The sequence below is a fragment of the Pinus tabuliformis genome, chromosome 6 (genome assembly GCF_031772625.1).
Source record: "Pinus tabuliformis cultivar Carrire ecotype Pingquan chromosome 6, CPIR1, whole genome shotgun sequence".
In the NCBI taxonomy this organism is placed as follows: Eukaryota; Viridiplantae; Streptophyta; class Pinopsida; order Pinales; family Pinaceae; genus Pinus; species Pinus tabuliformis.
Window position 1 is genome coordinate 1,699,012,783 of NC_142292.1, and position 19,810 is coordinate 1,699,032,592.

Genomic DNA, 19,810 nt, shown 5'->3' on the forward strand with positions numbered 1-19,810 from the left:
TAGTTATCATCATTGTATTCTCAACCACCCTTCATAAATCGTTACATGAAGAGGCAATCAGGAAGTTTTCAAGTTTTGCAACATCACTATGCGTAAAACCTTTTTAGCAATATAATTAAATGGAGACAATTATCTCTATTAAGTGATTGATGTACTTAAAAAAAATGATGTTTTTATACAAATACAATATGTGTATAGCTTATTTCCTCTGCACTTTCGTAGATGTAAACAGTTAATAATAAAAATATAAATTATTTTTTGTTTATGTATTTATAATGATACTTTATCGAAACAAATATGAATGCAAAATTTTCAAATTTAATTGTCTATGTTTAAACCAAAAAAAACTATAAAGTAACATATTAATCATCTTTCCCGGATGCGGGTGTGCAGTACAGATAAGGGTACGAAGGCGGCTGGATGGGCTGGCGCGTGGTTCACACCCAACGCCATCTGGCCTCACTCGCTGCCAGCCTTCATTCTCCCGGTAAGCTCATTCAATGCTGCGTTAATGCAGCCCGACACCCCAAATTGGCATTTCTGCTCTTATGTCATGGCGCTCCTCCAGTTCTTCATTGTTCCTCCTCGGCGAATGTTTGGTATCCTTGTTGTCGCAGCGCTCTGCTCTCGGGTTAGTCCAGGGAATCGCTGCGCTCTGAAATGCGGGGTTGATTCTCAGCTGGGACTTCTGGCTTTCCAAAGACCTTCCTGCAACTTTATTTGCTGCCTGTCCTCCGTCATTATCAGTGCTTCTTTGAGCGAGGTTGCTCTCCCCCTTCCCGTCTCTCCCGGCTTGCAAAGATTTGCTGCTTGTTCTGTTCCCTCGGCTCTGTTCAGCATGCCTATATTGCGCCAAAGAATGGGTTGTAGAAGGGGAGGCTCCTGGGGGCGACCCATTCGCCAGCCCTCTTCCTCTACCACGGACTCCTCCTCTTGCTCATCAGGATTCGGCTCTGATCACCATCCAACCACCAGGAGAGGTCGTGGACGTGGCCGGGGGCAATATGCTTTACAGTCGAGCTCTCACAATATTCATGCTCATACGGCCCGTTTTCAAATCCCCTGTACTCTCAGTAATCACTCTTTCATTGCTTCTATTACTATTCAGCTGAGCGAAGGCACAGTTGGTTCGGTGTCGGCAACTCCAGATGCGACTACGGAGACGAGGGAGAAAGAGTCGCCAGGCACTTCTCAGTTTCATAGCCAGCAGAACAAGGCTCCAGGTGGTTCTGCCTCCCAGGTTATGTCAACTCGGGAGAGTCCGAGTGTTCCGATTGAAGGCGGTTCTCCAAGCGAAGAGGGCCATCCCTCAGATGATGATTATTCCTCCAGTTTTGGATGTCGAATCGTGGAAGAAGCGCCTTCCACCGCTCAAGATGCATAATAAGGTTTTCGTTCTCTGGTTGTAGTTTCCCTGTCTGTTTAAAGCTAAGGGTTTTGCTGCTTTTTGACTTAGATTACAGTTCTGACCTGGGCAGCACTCCCATGATCATATGTATAAGCTCAGACAAGTTGTTTCGGTATTCTGGTCAGTCTACAGGTTTTGACAATGTTGTTTTCTGTCTCTATGTACCAGTCATGGTCCTGGTTCTAGTCAGTCATCAGCTAATCTTCTTGGGTCAATTTTCAGAAATGTAATGTGAGTAAGCCGCCTTTCTGGGCTAGACCTCTCGAGGCCGCTGCCTCTCTGTAAAAATATTTTGTATCAATATAGGAGTAGACTTATTCAAAAAAAAAAAAAAACATATTAATCATCTTTCTGTTTCCAAGTTTATTTCTCAGACTAGATATATATGGAAGGAATTGATTGAGTCTCATTTTATGTTAGAGGTGTCATGGTCCTTGAGAATGTTGACTTCCTTGAAATATGATATTATATGTCTCTCCTTTGGACTTCTTTGTACTTATCTCCTAATAGGGATTAGTTATATGGAAAATATCCTTACTGTTGGCCTCCTTTTTCATCCATAACTTCAAGTGATTAATCATTATGTTCAGAAACACAAGTAGAAAAGACAATACATATTTATTGTTATTAGCTCACAAATTAGGATTACATACCCAATTTTCAACATCACTTCAAATATTTGCAAAACTTGGAAGATGTTCATTACAATCAACAACTTCAAAGTACTCTTCTTCAAAAGTATGTGTTGGTTGTTAAAAAATGCAGCATCATCCCTTTATATGAGGAGTTGGACGTCCCCTGCACTGGGATGAGTATTTTTATATGAAAACATTGGGATTTATGTACAGGGGAAGGTATACTATTTCCACTCTATTTTAAGGGGCACATCATCATCATAATCTTCTTGTATTTTAAGGGGTACATCATCATCATAATTTTCTTGTTGGGCCTAAGTTATGATTGATTTCAAGAATTATAGTTCTTTGATTGAAGAGAACTTGGTCCATCATGTTATCAAACCCACTGCCAACTTGTCAAGTACTTCAGACATGGGATTCACATTATATGTCATATTGAAAAGGTCAGATCCCTCTTTGTGGAGTCCCTGATGAGATACCCTTTCCTTGAAAGTTGTTTCCTGCTCTCACATTTGCAATACATGTCAACAAGGGAACTTGCAACAAATACATCAGACTAAAAATATGATTTAATGACATAATTATGCATATGCTTTCTAAGTTTTGAGGATTCTAGACTGGCACATGCTACAAGCACACTGGCAAGAGTTATCTGATTGATTTTTATTGCTGCCAGTAGCATTTTAGAGAATAATTTATGTGCCATCTCAACATATCTACCTTGTATATATCCCACAAGCATAGTATTCCAAGAGACAACTTCCCAACACTGTCAAAGGCAAACGTTGCATAAAGTTCATGTTACATCATTTCAACCACCATTATGTAGATGCTTGCAGTTCCAAGGAATCTTTTGGAAAATGCATTATATATCAAAGCCATGACATTTTCTCTGTAGTAAGTAAATATTTGTCATATGTGTTGCCTATTGTTAGTGCAAGGCAAGCTAGAGGGTTGAGATGCTTTCAGATATGTTGTAAGTGATGAACGAGTGCAAGTGGAGGCGACATACATAAGGCGAAGAGTCGAAGACAACTAAATGGCCACAGATGGAGGTAGAAATGGAATTGAAACGGAGACGTTGCCGGCAAAGGGGCCCATAGCACGAGTCAATGTGTGCCAGAAAACCTAGGAAAAACGACAGCCCGAAAAGCTAATTCGTAGCATATGTATACTGAGCCTAATTGAAAAATAAGATATTTTGAATGTTAATTACTAGTAATTGCTTCAAAAGGTGCAAAGATAGATGGAAGGGATAGAAAATTTGGAAAAATAATCTCCTTAAGAATAGAGCCAAAAATAAATTTAGAATTCGAAATTAGCTATATAATTTCAAAAAAAAAAACTTTTAATAACACAAATAATCATAAATTTATATCTACAAAATACAAATAACTAAATAAATTTAATTACATTATTCATTTTTACTAAAACTTCATATATACACAAAATTTGTAATAAAAAAACTCTAAATCTTACACATTGTTTAATTTTAAATATGGAATTTCAAAATAATAATCAAGATTTTCACAATTTTACAGGCTAACATTTCACCCTCTTTTGAGAACCCGTGTTTGTGACTAGCCAATGATATATTTATTATTATAATTCATGTTTTGTTTTTGAAAAGCGTTATTTTGTGTGATTGTCGAGGTTGTTGGTGAGATAAAATAGATGCACAATATTATTCCAATTGTTGGAAAAAATATTCTTGTTTGTGTCATTAATTCCTCTAAAGTCTCGTTGGTTGTAGTTGAGCGATTGTCGATTTGTGCATGTGATTGTTGAATACTTTTCCCTTCAAACCAGATTGTTTAGAATTAAAAAGTGGAGATAATACGGATAATAACTTATTCACTTATATGCATTGTAATAATAAGACATCCACATTCATACGAGTCTAAAGAGATGGGGAAAGAGCTGCAGGCTCATATGGATGAACTATTTACATCTTGGGCTTGAAAAGATGAAATTGGCAACATTTGATAGGTTAGTGGATTGATTTACAATGTTTAGTTTGTTTGAAAAGGCAATGCTCTAGCTTATTACAGTGCTTAGATTGCTTGAGAAGCTAATGCTCTAGCTTATAACTCTATATCTATTTTTATTCAGTTTCAGCGTTTTTGTTCTGTAAACTGAGTGGCATTGTAAGCAAAACATAATTCCACAATAGTTTTTCTGGATATCCCTAAAAAATCAACAATGCTAATGTCGTTGTTGTTATTGGTGTTATGTTTGTGTCAACGACGATTTTTCTCACTCACCTGTAGTGGTACACATGAACTGTTACTTCTGTCAAGGCCGTCGTAAAAACGGAATCTAGCTCTTTTATGAATGTGTGACATGACGATACATTGTTGCTTCATGTTTATAACACTGTTTTCCAAGGGTCGTAAAAACGGAATCTAGTTCTTTTATGGATGTGTGACATGACGATACATTGTTGCTTCATGTTTATAACACTATTTTCCAAGGATTCTCTACAAGGATAAGTGAGCACGAAGCCAAGGAGATGTAGAGAGCACAAGTAGTTCTTGCCATTTTTCCTGATTGTGTACTCGGACTATAGATGACGTGATCCCCAGACTTTCTCGACCTTGAGAGACCCAACAAAAGCCACTTGTCGCTGAATGTGACTACAACTCCGATGTAGTGATCAATATGATTGATTCTAGCATTTGCTTGGAACGATGAAGCTTTAACGATCAGGACATGGGCCTTGTTCCCAAGCACTTGAATGGTGAATGCGAGAGTGGGGTCAAATTTTCCAAGTCCAATTACAACTAAAATTTTATATTATAATGATTTTATTTTTATAGTATTTTATTGTAAAGAATAACATTTTTGAAAAATATTTAATTTATTTCTTTCATTTTTCCATATATTATCATTTTTAAAAATTTGTAATCAATATATCATTATTGATTTTAAAAATATTTAAATTTGTTCAATTTAGGAATTAAGATTTTTTTTAAATAAATATAAAATTATTGATAAATGTGACCTTCCTTCTTATTGTTAAAGGAAAGATATTCATTCTTGCGAAATATTTTTAAGTTTTTCACTATCAACTTTATTGCTTACATACAAAAATATAAAATTGAGTTAACTAAACACAATTTTAAATTTTATTTAAAATTTGTGAAATAAATAAAAGAAATTCAAAAAAGAAAGGTCTCCATTAATAGACTCTTAATAGTATAAGTTTAAGCCATTAAAGTCCATGGAAATCTTAAATGTTAAAGGTCATATATAGTGAATTTATTTAAAGTTTTCATACATGCGGAACTGTAATGATGTGTTATTATTACGTTGATGTGGTTGTATTGGTTGGAGCACGATGTTTCTACAAAGACTACGAAGTCAAGTTTGGCCCCTTGAACCAGATAGTGGAAATCCATTCAATACGAGACTCACAAGGAAATGGCATCCACATTGTCTCCATCGTCGTGGGTTATTTCATTGACAAAGCCAACATGATGGAGCACGCGCACGAAATCTCCAAAAGAATGACAACTAAAGCACATATTGCGGTCTACAAGGTTTGCTAGGTATCTCTCTGTGTGACCTCTAACTTGCTCTCTGCCTTTGAAAATGTGTTAGACGACGAAGTAGATGTTATACTCGATAACACACGTAATTTTATCATTTTTTATTGGAAATAAATTACAATTTCTGATTTTAAAGAGTTATTTCTTAACATAGAATCCATAAGACATATTAAAAGCAGTTAAAGGCACGAGTTCAATGATCCATAAAGCATGGCGAAGCTCCAATTAGAGAAATGAAATAGTTTCTAATGGAAGGAAACTATCCAAGAATCATATTTTAGGTGGTAACATCATTTTCAAAGCCTAAACAAATTTTGAACTAGCAACAACGAAAATTGGCTCATACTTTGTGCCCCCACAACTTTTGAAGCACAAATCTCTAAAGCCCCTCTTTGTTTTCTCTCACATCTTTGTAACCTTAGCTGGTAGGGCGAATGCTTATTTCTCCTATATTTAGTCGATAGGCTGCAACAAACATTGTACATAGGTTATGAATGAAACATTTTTATGAGAATTATGTGATATTAAGTTTCTAGACACAATTATTGAGGGGTATGAAACATTGAGCAAGTGACCATGAAAATATTTTGCTACTTTTATATAAATATAAAATTGATCAAAAATATGTTTAACACCTTATTAGATTTAATATAGGTAAATAAAAATATGTTTAACACCTTACTAGATTTAATATAATTAAATATTTCGGTTAAAATAATAAATAAATTAATCACATATACACAGTCCATGGCTTCATCTTGGCCTCAGCGTATATACTTTGATTGAATCAAGTAAAGTCCCACATGACCCAAAGAAACCAACAATCTTCCCTCCCTCTTCTGTCTCAAAAAAATGTTTCGTGTTGGTGCATATTTTGCTTTATTCGTATGCAACGTCAAAGATTTTATCACAATGCAACTCTCTGGCCAAACCTTCTAGCTTCCAAAATGACCACTGATCTTAGTTAATATCTCGTCTAGGTAATTTAAACTATACTTCTTGCATTTAAATGTCAACAAAAACAATTGGTATGTATTTTTTTTCCCCCGAAAATGTATACTTCTTGCATTTAAACGTCAATGTGAACAAAAACAATTAGTAAATATTTATTTTTATTTTTTTTCCAAATATTTAATGTAAAAAAAATGTTGGACTTAGCTCATATAATGTGATATTTAAAGTATTTTAGAATCTAAAATCACTATTCTTTATGGCATCTAAATTGGAGCTTTATCTAAGTGAGTATGTTGTAGTTTACATTTAATCTATCGCGTAGTCTAATGAGAGGGAGGAGTTGCCTGGAAAAATATAGTAATTTCAGTAATATAATTTGACTAAGATACATCATAATAAACACTAAGTTATTTATATCTAAGTTATATATATATATATTTCTTTTAAAAGATATGCATGATTTTTTTAATCCCTTTGTAAGTAATGATAAATTATTGAGACTTCGTTTTCTATATACACCATATTTGAATTTCCTATGTGTATTGAGAATAGCCTTATTGTTCTATTAAACTAATTTTAATTAAAGTTTAAAATAAATTTACCATGATTATTAATCAAGTTGTTTTTAGTTAGACTTTTGGAAGCTTTTACAGTCTATTTTATTTAAAATCCAGTATGAATTTATTGAAATCACAAGCTTGATGGGTAACAACTCCACAATCTAAGTGCTCTCGGGGTTTTTCAAGGTGCTGAATCCATATATACAATAAAAAAACCACTTTAAATAACACAAATCAAGATTTTATCTCAATTTTTTCCAACTGCACCTAAACTACATTATTAATTATGATTAATAAATAATTAAAATAGTCATATAAATTAAAAAGTTAATAAATGTTAATATTATTTTTAATTAATTAATTTTATTAAAAAAATATCTACTTTATTTATAAATGTTATTATAAATATTTTAAAATATTAAATAGAAGTTAAATATATGCTATTCACTTATAATTATAAATAATTAAATTAAAATTCTAAAAATCATATTTCTATTTTTTTTGTATAAACATAATTATTATTATATAAAATGTCACATATAATGAAGTGAGATCAGGAACTTCTAACTAAACCAAGCTGTTTTTAGTGATACTTTTTGGAAGCTTTTTTCGTAGTTTTTTTTCGGTCTAATTTCTCTAAAATTTGATAGGAATTTATTGAAATCACAAGTTTGATAAGTAACTTTGCACAATCGAAGTCCCCTAGAAATTTTTTTTAAGGTGTTGAATCCATATATATAATCAAAAAACCAATTTAAATAACACAAATCAAGATTTCAGCTTAAATTTTTCAACGAAATTCTTACACCATTATCATCATCATTACCAAAAACATCCAAAAAATCACATTAAAAACAACTCCTAACAAAACATCAACAAATTCAATCATAAATGAAATTGCATTTTCAATTCAAATCTAAGCCTACCTTAATTTAAACAAAACAGACCCGCTGGAATATCTCCGGATGAACGCAAACTCCCAAAAATGTTTATTACTCGCTGTGAGGTCCACCGTTCACGCAATGAGTTGCTCTCACAGAAGTCACGGGAACTCCACTTCAGAAATGAATGAAATATTAATGAATGCTTGATAGACTGCATTCATTCATGCACTTGCCAGCTCACTGGAAACTGGAGCATTGACTACGATGTATTTTTTTAATTGAAAAATTATGATTATGTAAATGTGTGGTGTGTTTTAAAAAAGAAATGAGAGAAAGGACATATTATATATATATATATATATATATTTATAAATAATTAATATCGCTGGAATCATATTTTTAATTAAAAAATTTATTAAATTTTTTATTTATTAAAAATTTGATAAGAATGATGGTGGTGATTGAAGTTTATTAAATTGAAATTGATTTCTGAAAACTTAACAAAGATAATTATTTGTTTTTAATGTAATTTTTTTGGAAGTTTTTTAGGGGGATTTTTTAAATTTAATTTTTCTAAAATTGGGGAGGAATTTATTGAAATCACAAATTTGATGAGTAACCCCTGCACAATATAAGTGGCTTAGGGGGTTTTTCAAGGTACTAAATCCATATATACAATAAAAAAAACTAGTTTAAATAACACAAATCATAATTTCACCACAATTTTCTCCACCAAATTAAACTCCAAAAGATCCCACTTAAAACAACTCCTAAAATTTTATTTTTGATTTTAAAAAATAGTCATAAAAATATCTAAAATTTTGATAAAGGTTGGAAATTACAAAACATGTTTTTCTAATTTTACAAAACCCAAATTTCACTATAAAACTTATAAAATTTTATTTTTTTATGTTAATAATATTAATTTTCTTTGTTAACTTAGTCGATAATGAAAAAAACACTTTTACCTTTATAAATTAAAATTCTTCACCTTTTTATAACATCTTTAAATTTTTTTAAAAATCATTCTCACATTTTCGTTTTAAAAATAAGATGTAACCGTATACAACGTAGCTTGATTTAGCAGGAAAGCTGAAACATAGAAGAACGAGACCGTTCCCTCCGACAAGTATCATCAACATGTGGAATGGCGCCAAGATAGTTGTCTTTAGCAATAAAGGGAGTAGTCTAACAAGGCGGAGGAATTGTTCACTTTCTGTTCCTACTCGGAAAAAAGTTCGGCTCCGGCAATCGGCAATTCCTCTGCCCTCGGCCACCCTTCGCGGCAAATCCTATTTCCACCTCTATAGCAAAGTTAATGCTATAGAGGTACCCCTCTGACAGCCTCATAAAGCATCATGGACCATACATCATCGGACCATGCATCCCGCTCCGGCATCCCGCTCCCGCTGCCCATCGAAACCCCCGGCGACCCTGCCCGCAGCCACCCGCAGCCTCCCATCAGATCGAATTTGTTGCGGCAACAGTCCCTCTATTTCAAATTTCAGATTTGAGTTTTGAGCGGGATGCACCTTTGTATACGATACATATACGATTGAATTTTGAAAACCCTCCGAACTTTGAAATTTGAATTTCAATGCGCGCTCAAATTTTTGGAATGAACTGATGACAGAACCATTGTTGGGTTTCCACCATGGTTTTTGTGTTACATTCGCCCAGCGCTGACGTTTCATGAAGTTTGTGGTGAAAGTATCAAAACGTTTCTGAACGAATGCCTCCGCCTCCTCCTCCTGGTTTGAGGTCCCAATCCCCGCCGTGGATGAACGGGGTCGAGGACTGCGTGGAAATTTTGGTCAACACACGCTGGGAGCTGGAGTTTCCGTTCATCGAATACACAGAAAAGGAGATAGAGAAGCCCATCTGGGCAGCAGGGCCTTTTCTGCCCTTCTCCTCTTTCTGGAATCAGTCAGAACCATGTACTGCTATAACGCATGATAGCGCCATCCGCAACAGGAAGAGCAGTATCGATGAAGACCGATGTCTGGAATGGTTGAATTCCAAGGCGCTTGTATCAGTTCTCTACGTTTCTTTCGGCCGCATAGTCTGTCCCTCCGATGAAGAGATGACAGAGCTCGCTCTTGGATTGGAAGCTGCCCAGAAGCCATTCATTTGGGTTTTACAGAACCATCGCCGTCCTCCTCCTCCTCATCCTGATCATCGTCCTCATGATCATCAGGTTAGTAATGGCGGAGGAGGAGAGTACGTGCTTCCAGAGGGCTTCGAAGGTCGAATCGAGGGATTGGGTTTGATAATCCGTGGTTGGGCGCCTCAGCTGCTCTATTCCGGAACGATTCATCGAATCGGTATGTTAAAACCTTGGATACCGGAGCATCGTATAATGCCAGGAATTGGGTAGATTCTTCAAAAGCCATCAAATCATTAAGCTTTGATTGGATGTTGCACTTCCGACTTTCCCTGTGGCGACCTTGAATAGAATTCTCCAAAGTCTGTATAACTCTGGAACTCTGGCAATAAAAACAAAGTGATCCGATGTTTATATTTTCCAGTTTATTAATATATTTGATAGGATGTTGTAAGTTCGAATTTATTAATATAATTTTTTTGATTGTTTTTCTATAGTCAATTTTGAAATAGATCTGGATGGTCCTCTGCAAAAGCAGATTTTTTTTTTTTCCTAAACTCGCGTTACAGATTTTCAAAATCAAATAGATCTTAATAGTCCTTCTGGATAACAGTTTTTTTTTTTTCTTATCTTAAATTCGGGTTATCGGTTTTCAAAATTTTTAATAAATTTATGAGTAGATTATAAATATGATCACGCCCATAAACTTATTTACTCACCATTAGCAGAATATTGATTATATATTTTCTACCTACAATTATAAATATAAATATTGAGATGACTTTGATAATATTCACAGCCGCACAAATAGCCTAGAACTACGTTGCACCTAAATTGAATGAAAAATACCACTTATCTTTAATAACTTCATGAGCTGATTATAAATATGATTATGCGCAAAAACTTATTTGCTTACCACCTAAATTGAATGAAAAATACCACTTATCTTTAATAACTTTATGAGCAGATTATAAATATGATTACGCCCATAAACTTATTTCCTCACCATTTGTAGCTGAACATTGATTATATATTTTCCACTTATATATATATATATATCTATATATATATATATTTAGTCACCAGTGCTCTAGTATTAACATATTTGGAGACTCACAGATTATCATTAACTGGTTCAATGAGATCTCAATATGCCACTTGCACACACTCAGAGTCATATTTGATGAAGTTCGGCAACTCAAAGAGGTTTTTAACCATATCTCTGTTGCTCACATTTACAGGGAGCATAATATGGCAGCTGACAAGCTGTCAAAGGAGGCCGCGCTGATGGAACGTGGAACATGGGAGATCACAAAATTTTTGGATCAGCAAGAACAGAAATTTTATCATAGGCCATATATAGACCCGGGTTATCCTACAGCGGGTCCACCACACTTCTAATATATTTGACTCGGCAGCAACATTACAGAACACAGCTTTATGCATAAATTTACTCTTTCTTTGAACAGACTGAAGGTTGCTGACAAGCAACACAACTTTTGATAGATAAACAGAGCTCAAAATGTTTATATCAGACAGGAATATATGTAATTTTTGTATCTTTGTACAGATCCACAGCGATCATGGCATATGCTATAGCATCTACATATGTAATCTTTTCATATATTAATGAAAACTTTACGGATTTTTCCAGTGGAAAAAAAAAAATCTATATATATATATATATATATAAAATAAATTCATGAGTAGATTATAAATATGATTATGCCCATAAATTTATTTGCTCACCATTTGTAGTAAAATATTGATTATATATTTTCTACTTACAATTATAAATATAAATATTGAGATGATTTTGATAATATTCACAAATAGTCAGTTTCACTTAAATTGAATGGAAAATACCACCTAAACTGTGTAACACTAATAAAATTATTGCAAATTAAGGCTGAACACAAAAACTCCAAAAACCAAAATTAGTAATGAACTTGCTTCCATATTAAAAACAAATATCGATTCTTCTTTTATACATACAAGTGACTGCTTCCGAGAAGGCTGGAATGTAACCCCAACTCCACCGACAATGTGGGTCCTTGCTAAGGGACATTATATTTATGAATGCAGTTAGCTTGATAGTTTAACATTCTACTAATCTTCTCTATCCGATTGCGCTCGTTGGATTGGTGTTTTTTCAGATTTATATTTCAAAGTTCAAACAAATCACCTTTATGCACATTCTATTTATCTTCTTCTCCTCTCATGACCTTTAACCTTCTTCTGCAGTTAAAGATGAATACATCTCCCCTACCTATAATAAACAAACTCACCCACTACAGCCATATGTATATACATTAAATTTCTGAACCATATGTATATAAAATTAAATTTCTTCTCACGAGCTAAAATATCTTTTAAGAGGTTCAATAGCTATATATGAGTGAAAGTCAAACTAAGCTGCGCAGCTGTTGGTTTGGTAAGTACAAGCAATTATCTCATACTACACATCAAGCTTATTTTTTACACTGCACCCCATGAAGTATGACTGCAAAGAAACATTAGGAATGCAAAATTTAAGCGATCGCTACAATGTCATTTAAGTGTTTGTTGAGGTCAATCCACTCTGAATCTTTTCCTACTCGTTCAAAATTCTCCTTTCAAAATTTCTTTGTCTTTGTGAATATGTCAGCAAGTTGCTCCTCTCATTTGTAAAATTCGAAATTCCTTTCTCTAGTCTTAACCAATTTTCTTATGAAATGGTATCTTATTAGTTACATTTAGCAAGTAATCTAGGAAGTAATGTACTTTGATAGAGCTATTGATAATTGGTTATCACAAATAAGCTATTGATAATTGGTTATCACAAATAATTGTTGTTTTTTCTTGTTCTAGCTTCAAATATGATGGTATCTTCTAACCATACAATTTGACAAGTTGTTGTATTTTTTGCCACATGTTGAGCTTCTAGGGTGGAAAATGACACAATGGGTTGTTTTTTTGAAGCTCATGAGATACCTTTTAACCTTATTTGGATTACATATCTAGATATCATCCACATTTCCTCCCCATTCACATTCAAGTTAGACGTCGCAATATACAAATTCCATGGCTTTTGGTACCATTCACATACCTTAAAATTCTCTTTCCTAATTGCAAGTGTGTTTCCTTTGAAATATTCATAAACCTAGACATTATAATGACTACATACATGTTATCAAGTCCTGTTGTTGTTAGATACATAAAACTTCGAACCGTGCTTTTGTAAACTGTTCAATCGATATTGCTACTACAATTATCATTGCTTAGCTTCAATTTTAATGCAAGGGGTGTTGGTGATGGCTTGCTATTTAGCATGTTAAATCTCTTCAAAGACATCCCTTAGGTATTTGGGTTGAGATATGAAGATACCTTCATTTGGAATTTTAACATTACTACTAAGAAAGTATCTCAATAAGTGTGTATATGTCATTTCAAATTCTTCCTTCGTCACTTTTATGAATTCTTTTAATGATAGATTTCCTGTAAAAAATAAATCCTCTACATATGAGCAAATAATTGGAATTTCACCTTGATTGTTGGCATAGATGTGAGGTGTTGTCAAATTGTTGTTTTTACTAAATCCAATGCTCAACAAGTAGGATTCAATGCGATTACACTAACATTAGGTGTTTGCTTCAACCCATTAAATGCTTTCTTCAACTTATACACTCTTTTCCAAAGTCTTGGAGTTTCAAAACCTAGGGGTTGTTCAACATATGCTTCTTCCTTTAACACTCCATTAAGAAAATTTGATTTTACACCCATCTCATGAACTTTAATCTTATAGGTTCCATCCTTGCTATAGGAGCACATGTTTCATTATAATCTCTTCCATTTTGTTGTTCATACCTATTGACCACAAGTCATTCTTTATGAGTCTTTCAATTTTCTGGTCTACATCATTCTTGGTTTTGTAAATACACTTCAGAATAATAACTTTTGTTTCAACTAGAAGATTTACTAGTTCCCAGGCTTCTTTTTTCTCAATTGCTTGAATTTCTACATTTATGGAATCACACAATTTTCTTTCATTTAATGCATCTTCAAAGTAAATAGGATTAGGTTTAGAAAATAAAGCAAGACTCACCAATTCATTAGCATCATGATCATACCTAGATGTCTCATATATCTCCTTCAAGCATCTTGTTTTGCTTGAGATTTCATTGCCACAATCCCTTGAGCATGATCCATTGGTCTTTCCTTTTGTTTTAGGAGTAGATGATGGAGGAGTAATGGTATGTGTAAGGTTGTTCATCAAATCCTAACATATCATTATACTATCATATTAGACCCTTCATGATGGAAGGATACATTGCTCCAATACCACTATAACATACACCCTTGTGTGTGTGTTTTTTTTTCATTCTGTGTTTGAATGTGTTTATAAAAGAGAGATATGCAAATTTGTTTGATAATGATACCCACAAATTGATTTAACTTTGATTTATTATTACAATTGAGATAACATTTAAAAATATAATTCAAGGATACCCATTAAATTTTGAAATGCATAAGTAACGACACTATAACACAATATTGTAGTGAGCTCTAACTGTAACAAAATATTGTAGTGAGCTCTCAAATACATTTTGCTACCACAAATATCCTCAAATATGATCTCGACTATAGATATCAAACTGACAATGAGGCCCAAATGTGATCTTTGTGTGAAATCACCAAGATATTCTATAGATTATATCTCTCAATAACATGGATAACTTTTACTACAAGGGTTTCTTCCTCATAAACAAAGAAGAAGTAATGTCCTCTAGAAAATGGCAATATCAAATATCAAAACCAACATACGAAATGAAATCCACAAATTTTATTTTATAACTATCACAAAAAGTTCAACCCTCTTCATCAAGCCATGTGGGACTAAATAAAATCACTTTTAGTCTCCCAATTAAAGGCCTCATTCTTCTTCTTCTTTTTTAAAGAAAACATCTTTCACTTTATAAATAACCCTTATAATCCATTAAAAATGTTAAAATAACAATAAATTTAAATCAAAGATTTAATTTTAATAATTACCTTTATTTGATTTAAAACCATTGGACTATATAAAATGCTAAGATAGTCATTAAAATTGTACCCACCGATAATATTAAAAATAGTAACCCTACCAACTAACCTAGTTGGTGCTTGAAACTAACTTACTAAAAATAGTACTTATTGGAAAACGATATTGAAATTATTCTAGAAAAGGGAATCCTACTCATAAACTCGATGAGATCTCAATTCACCATCAAACATTGCCAAATTGTTGGATTAATTGCCTCCAAGGTGTTGATTCTTCAATACCTTCTAATTTCTCAACCATAGAAAAATGAAACCACTTGAGATTAGGGCCCCTTGAGATCTCGACCTCATAAAATTTTGACTTGTTAACTCATAAAATTTTGGTCTACTGTTGCCTCAGGCAATTTTGGCCTTCTTCCCAGAATTCATTTTGCTACCTAGAAACTCATCTTGTTTCCTAAGAAACTCATCCTTATTCCATCTCAGATGGTGATCTTAATTGGTGTCATGAAGTGTTGAACGAGTATCCTATTTATATTCTTCTTGGGAGATTGAATGGGTGACTCTTCATGTTGGTCCAACTTGAACATTAGGAGGGCCAACTTGATTGTTTTGGTGTAAAAATTTCAAATTTCAAAAAATAATTTATTTCTCTTTTGAAGCCAACATGAATAACATGTGTTATATTTATTGTTAGATATATTTGGAGTGCTAAAAATATTAATTATGAAGATTAACTGTAGCTACAAAAATCAACACAAGGTTCCCTATTCCTAACCCAATAGCCTATAGGAACCAATTGAAAGGTTAGAGGTTCACCAACTCAATTGGTTAGGAAGGGGACATTACAAAATTACTCATAAAGTTTGGTATCAATAATGTGGAACGTTTTATTATCCCTTCTTCTTCCTATTTTATTCTTTCTTCAATATTATGTTCTAGTAACAAAGAAGAAAGATTATATGTCTCATATACCATATGCAAGTGCAAAAGGATGTTTAATGTATACCATGGTATGTACTAGACTAGATATTTTACATGAAGTTGGTGCCTACAATAGATATGAGGCAAATCTAGGAAATGGACTTTAGGCATTAGCGAAATGGGCGCTTTAGTATATTATAGGCTCAAATAATTATTTCGTCACCTTTGATGGTTGTAGTGGTTCAATTTGTGGTTATGTTGATTTAGAGTATCTATAAGTTGGATTTCAAAGTTTTAAGAAACAATTTCTTTACTAAGCAAAAATATATCATTGTCTCACATGCATGCAAAGCAAAAATTTGGTTAAAGGGTCTTGTGGGTGAGTTTGGAAATAAGTATGACAAGGTGAATGTATTATGTGATAGTCAAAGTGTCATACATTTGGTTACTAATCGAATTTATCATAGCAAGACTAAGCACATTGATATTAGATATAATTTTGTAAGACAAGTCATTCATGGAGGTGGAGTAGATCTTAAGAAGGTTCACGCCCAAGAAAATTGTGCAGACATGTTCACAAAATTGGCGTTGCTAGAGAAGTTACAGTGTAGTTTGTCTTCTCTTGGATAATAGAGAAGGTGATGAAACAAGACTAGGTATGGTATAAGGTAAATTGTTGTCAAGGGGAGATTGTCACATGACAACAATACTTTTTCTAAAACATATGGTTGTTCCTATTCTTATTTGTTGGAGAGTTTCAAAACTCTTGGCCTTTTACATTCTAAAATGAAAGCCAATAACTGTATAAATTCATAAGGTGGTGATCCTTGTATGCATCCCACAAGCTTTTTGAGTAATAATATCAAATATCTTATTCCCCTATGGTGATTTTTATTAGTATTTATGTTTCATTTGATTTTTGCAAATTTTACTTTTAATTTTTTATGCGTGATGGGCCTCGCAAATAGGTTAAACATATGGTCCATATAACCAGTCATATGAACATAAAGGCTACATTAAAACTTCCTTTTTGCACTTAATAACACTTTCTTAGCTTAATGAGTTTGTAGGAGGGTCAACGATATTTTCCATGCTTTATGTGCCTAACATGACTATTGTGTAGGATGTTAAGGAGGCTTTGCATAGATTTATAGGAGATCCAACCAAAGATATTTGTGAGGCCTACTCCCTGCTATGGAAGACCTCCAAATTAGTTACCTAAGGCTAGTAAATGCTCCTTCATAATGCTTTGTTGTGACCCAAGAAACATGATTCAATGTTTTAGGTATTTTGGAGGGAAATCATTCCTCTCCTAAAGGAGGTTGCTCCCTACCCATTTTGTATAAATATAGGGCTTGAGTATCCTATTAGGACAAAGTGGGAATAAGATATATAATAGCAGCACAAGAGCATTAAGATAATTCTAGTACAATTTTGTAACTTTTGCTATGTACAAGCAATTTTTTATTAATGGAAAAATCTTTGGTTTTATTTGTTAGTTTTCTTTTCATTCAGGGTTTTTAGCTTCCTTGGGTTAGGTTCTAAGACCCTTAAGAGTTGCAACAATGTTGCTATAATAATAAGGGCCATCACTTTTTGGCATCATTTCCAAGGAGGTATTAAAGATGTATTGCCTTTTCCCCTAGTTGATTACACTTTCTCTCATTTGACTTTCTGTAAAAGTAAAGTTCGCATTAGCATTTTCATTTCAAACATTTTTTACAAAAATAGAAAAATTACATTACCATTTTCAATTTTAAAAAATACAAAAACATAAAAGTATATTTGTTTCCTTTATGCTACGAAGAGTTAGGGATAGAAAAAAAAATTCCTACCAAAACCCCTCACTTCCACTAGAATCTAGCCTCTTTTCATTGATCGCAATCGTCCTACCCTGTCCATAGGGATTATTGGGGCCCCTTTTGGGGAGAACACGAGGATATCTAAGGATCTTGCAAAAGGAGAAAGACCTTCACAAACCACCAATACCATGGATGAAATAGGAAACCAAAATTGTTCACATTCCCCATTAGAGAATAGAGGGGCAACCCAAAATGAAAAATATTAATACATCTATCCTCCCACACTTTTATGGTCTAATCACAAAATATCCTAACACTTTCTGTTTGATTTTGTTGTGGTATGTAGGACTTATGACTACAAAAATGATGAGTAGAAGTTAAAATTGTTCCCTTCTACTCTTAAGGGTGTATATCTTTAATGGCTTCTGAGCCTAGAAGGGGATAGAATCACCTCATGGGATAAAATGAAGCAAGATTTCAACAAAAAGTACTGGGATTATTGTAGAGGAAAGGGAAACCAGAGATGAGATATTCGTAATGACCCAAAGAGTACATGAATATCTATAAAATTTTAAGAAGATATTTCAGTTGAGTTTGAGAAGATCGAACAACTACACCCTAGAACAAGATTCTTTGAAGTTATTCCTACTACAAGGTGTTAGTGAAGAACTGATGGAGACACTCAAACTACTAGCCAATGAAGGCATATATCAACTCAACTATGATGATATAAAAACGATATTCAAAAATCGCTCAAGGGATATTAGAAAAAGAGGTAGAGAAAAAAAAGTTCAGTAATTTCCTCTCCCTCCTCCTTGATTACTAAAACTAAGATAGGAGATATGCTATAGGCTATAAAGGCCTAAATATTACATACATTTTCCATGCAAATGGACAACGTACAGATCAAGAGAAAATAGGAGGAAGAAGAAAATACATTAGTCATATTCTTCCTTCAATGCACTAAAGGGAATCTTAGGAATGAATGTCCTTTAAATGTTGTAGAAATATGTTTTGTAAGTGAAGAAAATAATTCCTCTAATAATTGTCCCTCTTTTCCAAGTCTGAAAGCTATATACCAAGGAGAAAAAGGGAGCATGGAGTAGCTATGCTTTGTTAGCCAAAACAGGCTGCAAGCCCCTTGACATTTTCAACAACTATGAAGTTATATTTTCCTTTCAATGCTCATTATCAACCTTCGTGTCCTCCTAACCCATCACCCTAGCTTATTCCAACATCATGCCCAAAACCTCCTCAAAATATTACTCCTGGCTTTCATCCATACCTTACTCAACATCTTCAATGGGGTGATCCATCACCAGGGTGGAGGCCTCATGTGGCCAAACCACCTACCTTAATTCCTTCTCCTTAATAATCTAAAGCACTTAAAAAATTCCCTCCAAAGCAATCACAACTTCCTTCTCAACCAAATCAAGATCCTAACAAAAAGCAGGCTCAATGAGTCTATAATGGAGAAACTAATTACTAAACCTATGTTGTATAAATCCAAGAAATCAACCTTAGGTCCGTGAAGGTCCTTCCAAATGTTCATCCACCTCCTTCAACAGAGAATCCCAAGGAAGAGAAGGAAGAAACTATGACTCAAGTCATCTAACCAAAACCTCCCTATCCTGAAAGTTTGATAACCCACAAAGAACACACCCTAGAAGAAGTTAAACTTTTAGGAGAGTTGAAAAATTTGTGTCAAGGCCCCCTTCCTGCAATCCATTAAGGATATTCCTATTAACAACAAATTCATTAAGGAAGAATGTTTCTGAAGGCATCAAAGGAAGCAGAAGGATGCCCCCACTATTAATTTCATAGGAAGCTAATAGATCTTATGTTGGTGAGCATAAACATCCATAAGTACTTAGATCTTGTGATACCAATAGTGGATGTACACATTAATACCAATAGTGGATGTACACATTTCTCCACTGCCAGTGAGCCTGGTCAATACTCTGGT

The 19,810-nt window shown here is 33.7% G+C and overlaps 1 protein-coding gene across 1 annotated transcript; it reads left to right on the plus strand.

Annotated features, from left to right (window-relative positions):
- The first annotated feature begins 9,727 nt into the window (after positions 1-9,727).
- On the plus strand, positions 9,728-10,372 carry LOC149265524 (abscisate beta-glucosyltransferase-like). The gene has a single exon (XM_089404497.1). The coding sequence runs from the start codon at positions 9,728-9,730 to the stop codon at positions 10,370-10,372; it is 645 nt and encodes a 214-aa protein (XP_089260623.1).
- Positions 10,373-19,810: the final 9,438 nt, after the last annotated feature.